General features: G+C 34.1%; 2 protein-coding genes across 3 annotated transcripts; both read left to right on the top strand.

Annotated features, from left to right (window-relative positions):
- The first annotated feature begins 1,259 nt into the window (after positions 1–1,259).
- On the top strand, positions 1,260–5,152 carry LOC109580104 (trichohyalin-like). Its single transcript, XM_020001603.1, has 10 exons — positions 1,260–1,612; positions 1,830–1,882; positions 2,053–2,788; positions 2,845–3,117; positions 3,201–3,236; positions 3,281–3,460; positions 4,388–4,570; positions 4,620–4,724; positions 4,778–5,015; positions 5,062–5,152. Exons 3-9 carry the CDS (start codon positions 2,072–2,074, stop codon positions 4,976–4,978), a joined length of 1,695 nt encoding a protein of 564 aa, XP_019857162.1. The 5' UTR covers positions 1,260–1,612; positions 1,830–1,882; positions 2,053–2,071; the 3' UTR covers positions 4,979–5,015; positions 5,062–5,152.
- Positions 5,066–6,380, top strand: LOC105314221 (probable serine/threonine-protein kinase drkA). Of its 2 annotated transcripts, none has more exons than XM_020001606.1 (2): positions 5,066–5,202; positions 5,258–6,380. In XM_020001606.1, the coding sequence occupies exons 1-2, from the start codon at positions 5,080–5,082 to the stop codon at positions 5,522–5,524; spliced, it is 390 nt and encodes a 129-aa protein (XP_019857165.1). In that variant the 5' UTR covers positions 5,066–5,079; the 3' UTR covers positions 5,525–6,380. The 2 variants fall into 2 exon arrangements, with proteins under 2 accessions (XP_019857165.1, XP_019857164.1); XM_020001605.1 differs by having other exon boundaries at positions 5,098–5,202.
- The last annotated feature ends 34 nt before the right edge of the window (positions 6,381–6,414 follow it).

Raw genomic sequence — 6,414 nt, 5'->3', positions numbered from 1 at the left:
ATACCATTCCTTAGGGCAGACTCTAACAGTATAATGACACACATCAATCTAATACATGTGATATACTGTGTACGGGATTTTATTTTCTGTGTCACTAATTTCTAATTTTTGTGAATTTCATACTTTTGGTCTGTCACAAAAATTAAATCACAAATTCTGCATTTACATTGCTATGTGATGTAGTTTACAAGCTATAGTGTATTTGCAATTTTTGGGTGTTTGTGAATAAATAATTTTAGTGACATAAACTTTCCTCATATTATGGTAGCTAACCTTGAGGCCAGTAGGGGACTCCCCCGTATATACAGAACACAGAGAGGGACTGAGAAAGAGACTCAAACTCGGTATTGACCTGATTGGCCAGTTCTCTAGTGGGGGCCATTACTAATACACAAGGAGAGCGTCCCCTTGCAGACACATCAACTGAACCTTAAGGGAGGAGCAGGAAAGAGGGTATGTTAATGTCAGTATAATGTATTTACCTGTTTTTAATAACCGTTCAACTAGTGGTAATACAAATGAAAGAGTTTTTCCAGTGCCAGTACCTAACGTAGAGAAATTATAAATAATAATAATACAGCTTTACTAATTTGACAGTTTAACAATAACTACTAATGAGTAATGATACCATTTGCATAAGCAAAATCCCTTGTACATGCAATGAAATAGTCAGGTATGGCTGATTAGCAATGAAATACTAATATTAATTTTTATTAATTAATATTTAATTAATTACTGTATAGTGCATTATTTTGGCGTTTTTTAATTTGGCGATTTTTATGTACACATGCATTACTGAGCATGCGCATTAATGATTGGCAGTTTTAATATTGACAATTCCGCTTGCAGACCGCCAATTGCCAAAATAAAACTCCACCAAATTAAAGCTTTATACAATATCTTACGAGCTTGTCCGATTACATCCTTCTTGTCATAAATAGGATCGAAGGTCTTGTATTGTATAGGGAAGAGGTGGGTTATACCACGTGACTTAAGGGTCTTCCTGGATACTTTACTGATACGATACTTCTTAAAGTCACTCTCTGGAGGAGGTCCTTCATCTTCCTCTTCTCCTTTACTCTTTACAGACTCACCATTAGCATCTTTGAGGCGTTTCACCTCATGGACATCTTCAGACTAAAAGAATCATAAGCAGTTTAAGAACTCTAGGCGAGTACTTTTCTCTTTCTCTTCATTTTTGACCACGTGGTGCATATCGTGGGTGTAATCATAGGCGTGGTATCTTGAGATTATTTTTGCAATTTTGTAATTTGTATCATTTTTGTCCATTTTGAAGTTGTCAGCTGCTACTATACTTGAAGCCTAAAGTCTCGCCTAAAGTCCAGTCCAGTCCAGTCCAGTCAATCGAAACCGAAAAACTTTTATCGATAGAAGAGAGCCTGAAGAGTCAAAAGGGAGTGAGGTAGAGGAAGGGACTGAAATTTCTAAACAAAAAGGTGGGGCGGGGAAAAGGAGCATCAGCAGAAGAAGAGATCAAGATTAGGTGGAGCTGTTCATTATTTTTCTAAGCGAATAACAGAACCATCAGGAGAGACCCTAACATCAACGTGCAACCAAAGGAGCCACTCCTCCTACTGCTCATGATACTAGTGTAAGTGTGTATATAAATATTGTTTTGTTTTGCTGTGATTGTGTTAATACAGCACTTTATTTTTTGATTATTTAATTAAATACCAGTGCCACTTATTTAGTTAGTGAAAATTTATCAGAAACGCATATTGCTAAATTTGCTATGAAATAAAGTGGCAACAATATAATTATAATATTGAATTAAAAAACTGGTATATTTTAATTTTATTGCTGGATAGGTTTCTGACAGTCAGTCAGTGTCCACTATCAAGGATTTTGGAGCACCTAACGAGTAAGAAATGGGTTGTCCTGTGTATTGATACATTGATTTAGTTATAGCCATAATTATTTTGCTGAAATAGCTATAAAACAAATTAAAAAATATATATGCATTTATTAGTCAGAATCAATGGTTTTTTGGTATGATTGGGCTTCAAATTTATGATCATTACTTTACTTTAGGTTTAGTTGTAGTCAAACCATGTCTGGTTTAGGTTCAATGAATAATCAGAAGGTTGTTAAGTCAGATGCACATGTAGACCAAGGAGCAAGTGCCACACAGTTAGATCCATCAATTAGTGAATCAGAAAGGGAATGTAAGGAAGATAATTTTATCATTCAAGGCAGTAAAGTCAAAGAGGAATATGAGACAAAAGGAAATGATTACGAGCAGAGAATCAGCCAACTTACCAAATCACTGAGCAAGAGAGAGGAAGAAGTAATTAAACTCAAGATAGACCTGAATGCCAATAAAATGCTTTTAAAAGAGAAATTAAAAGAAAAATATAAAGCATACAATGAACAGGAAGCTATCAAGCTACAATTGGAGAGGGAGTTAGCTGTAGCAAAGGAAGAGATGAAACTTTTGAATGAGAGGCTTAACAGTAGTAAGGAGGAAGAACTGAAGCAGAAAATAAGTGAACTTGAAAAGGAAATGAACGAGAAAGTTCAACATCTTCAACTGAAAGAAGAACAGTTATCTGAGAAAGAGAAAAGTGTGTTTAATGCCGAAGGAAGTGATACTGCTGATAAGAGAGACAGAGAGTTACATGTAATGATCAAACAAGTGGAAGATTTAAAGGAAGAGAGTAAAAAAAATATTGCTGAGGCTACACAACGTATTGATAAATTAGAGGAGATACACAAGGAGCAACTTGAAGAGATTGATAAATTGAGAGAAGAGAATACAATACTAGCAGTGAGTTTATTGTAATTATGATTATGTACATTATATCATTGATGTACATATAATAGGGGACTGTAGAGGAACAAGGAAATATGAGAGAAAGGCTTACTGAGTTGGAAGCATTGTTTGATAAAGTTGCTGCTAGTCATGAGGAAGAAATGAATGACATTAGAAGAAAGGAGGAAACAAAACGAGTTGAACTGGAAGAAAAATGGAAAAGAAAATTTGATGAAGAGTCTCAGCAAAGATTACAATTTCATTTACAAGAGATGAAGGAGGCAATGGAGGAAGTAAAGAAAAAATACAAGGACAGGCTTCAAGCTAGAGAAAAGGAATTGCAGGTATATTGTACAGTATTTGTCACATTATTCTGTTATGGTCAATGAAAATGTTAAAATGATGTTATTGTTTCATTATCAAATAGGTTCAGCTGGAGAAATTTAATCAAGAAAACAAAGAAGTAAGAGATTTTATTAACTCTTTTCTTAAATTCTAAATTTATAGTTAAAGGAGCATTTGTATAATCGGGAAGAAGCTTACACTGTTTTACAGGATTCATTAGACAAAAAGAGTGTGACTTCTATGGCGCTAGAAAAACAAGTTGAGGATATAGTGAATCACTCAGCAGAAAAGGATCAAAAAATAAAAGAAATATCAGAGATACTTGCTTGGAAAGAGGCACAGGTACACTTTTATGCATGCACTAGCCACTCAGCATGAATAAGCATTAGGTCTACTCTACATACATGAATGATCAACTGCCTTAAGCCTACTATATTATTTGCATCTACTAATTTTAGCGAATTCAGCAAAAGTCATGTTTAGCATTATTAATTTTAGCGTTACTAACCAAATGCTTTTAAATAAACACTAAGCAATGAAGAATATAGAACAAAATTAAGCAAGCAAACCATTAAAATGAGGATACTTTGAATATAGGTAGCATATTTATAGTAAATCAGTCACAGGCTTTAAGTTCTTAGTTAATCTTTTAAAGAAAATTTTATATCTGAACACTGCTTGTTGCTGTAGCTGATCATTTGCTGCAAAAACTTCCACTTTTATAGCCACCAATTTTCTTCACTATGACCTCACCCACTAAATTAACTATCAATAATAAACGGTTATAATGAATAATAATTATTTTGGCATCTATTTAATTTAGCGGTTTTAAGCTGTCTCACTAATATAGCTAAATTTAGTAGACGCAAATAATAGTAGGCTTAAGGTAAGTAAGCAAAATGTAAAAGCTGTTACATTTTGCTTACTTGGTTGATCAGTACCATTACTATCATTAGGTGGCTTGTTCTATTGGATTTATTTGCACGAGCTTCCAGTTGAGTCACTAAAATAGTGCACAAAGCTAAAGTCTGAATGCACTTTTTAGCGATGAGACTGGAAGCAAATGAGATAAACTCCAATAAAACACAATGCCACAAATAAATTAGTTCTTTCATGAAATTTTATTTATCCACAAATGCCTTATAAAATTGTTGCCAAAACAATTATGACAATTTAATATTCACGAAATGTAAGTGCTAACAAATAACAATGTACTTGTAACTACATTAACTTGTATTATACTGTATGTATGTATTGTATATTTATTAGAATGAATTATTGAAACAAGATTTTGAAAGTGAGAGGAAGGATCGAGAAAGAATAAATGACCAACTAATACAACTACAAAAACAACATGAAATATTGAAGCAAGAATCAACTGAGAAAGAAGCACAAATGAAATTTCATAAACTCAATAAATCAAAAAGTATTTTAGTGCGTGATTTAGAAGAGGTTTGTTAAAGAAAATTTAATATAATGTTCAATACTGATTTAATTATAGAGTAGGAAGGATATAGCTACTAAAGGTGCTGAAATTGAATCTTTAATTCAAAAGATTGCTCAACTTGAGAAACAACACACTGAAGAAATGAAAAAAATTAAAAAGGTGTCATATTTTTAACAATTTTATTTTACTGCTTAGTATACATGTACATGTAGAAACTCATAGATTCAGAAGCAGGAGAGACAGAAAGAATGAAAGAAATGAAGGAAGAAATGCAAATACTAACAGCACAAGTGAATGCTTACAGTCGTGAAGTGGACAAGCAAAAAGGATTAGTAACTCAGAGTCAAGAGAAACACAAAACTGAGGTATTGTGCATCATTTTCATGTGTTTTACATGGGTCAGTGTATATTGAAATTTCAATCTTTATTCTCAATAATCAATATACAAATGTAGGTTGTGTGTGTGCATGATGTGTTTAATTGACTAATACTGTAGGCTAATGAGCTGGCTAGAATGAGACAACAGTTAGAAAATGTATCTGCTGATAAAGAAGAATTACTGAGGGCATATCATCAGGAACAAGCAATGGTTACTAGACTAGAGGATCAAACACAAAGAATGAAGCAAGCTAACATAGTAAGTTATAAATTGCTAAATTTTAACCTTTTTATCATTTTTCTATAAACTTAAGGTTCTAAAGGACAAAGTTGTGGCATCAAGGCAGGCGCAGTCAGAGTTAAGCAGATTACATGGAGTTGAAAGGCAGCTGTCATCGAAGCAGGAAGAAGTTATATCTCTTCAAAAAATACTCTCAGGGTTCCAAAACACATGGGAATTGAGTCATAGAGAAGTGTCTTTGTTAGAAGAGCTGGGTAGAGGAGGATATGGTGTAGTATGGGTTGGACAATTAAAAGTCCGCTGTCAAGAAGTTACACGAACGGATAGTGAGCCAACATAATATGGAAACGTTTCATCATGAGATTGATATAATGTCACAGTTACGTCATCCTAACCTCCTCCAGTTTATAGGAGCTATATTAGACCATCCATCAGGTTGCCCCATGATTGTCACTGAAGTAATGGATACCTCACTACGTGAAGCTTATGAAAGGAGGGAATTGACTCCTGACCCAGGCTGTAGACCAGTGATTCTCTCTATATTACATGATGCAGCTGTTGGTTTAAACTACCTACACTGTCTACCTGATCCTATTATTCATCGTGATGTCAGCAGTGCTAATGTACTCCTTCAATCAATTGCTGGGACCAGAAAATGGAAGGGAAAGATATCTGATTTTGGATCAGCTAAACTTGCACAAAAAGCAATCACTGAAGGGCCAGGAGCATTTGCCTATAGTGCACCTGAAGCCTTTCAAAGCATTGCAAGTCAAGATCCTACTAAGAAGCAAACTACAAAGATGGATGTATTCAGCTATGGTGTTTTGCTTTGTGAAATAATAACTTGCCGTTTTCCAAACAGAGATATTTTTCGAGGCATGCTTCATCAAGTGCACGGCATTAGCAACAGACCAAGTGGTACTAGAGATACACAAGGCTCCCTTCTCCATTCTCTCATTGTATCATGCTGTCATGATGATTCTTCCAGACGCCCAACAATGAAAGAAATTATTGAACAACTTGACATTATATCAAAGTAAAAACAAAAATTCCTAATTTTTTCTACTTATTGGTACAATTTTTGCAAGTGAATTTATGTTTAGTGTGTGTCCTTAACTGAAAAGTTAAGATTTTAAAATTTAAAATACATTACAAATTAATTTTAAAACAGGCTCCACCTGTTGTTGAGCTCCTCCTACTTCCTAGTTAAAATGTGAAGTTGTTTGAAGT

The sequence above is a fragment of the Amphimedon queenslandica genome, unplaced genomic scaffold (assembly GCF_000090795.2).
Source record: "Amphimedon queenslandica unplaced genomic scaffold, v1.1 AMPQUscaffold_13054, whole genome shotgun sequence".
NCBI lineage: Eukaryota > Metazoa > Porifera > Demospongiae > Haplosclerida > Niphatidae > Amphimedon > Amphimedon queenslandica.
This window is presented reverse-complemented; position numbering and strand designations above follow the sequence as displayed.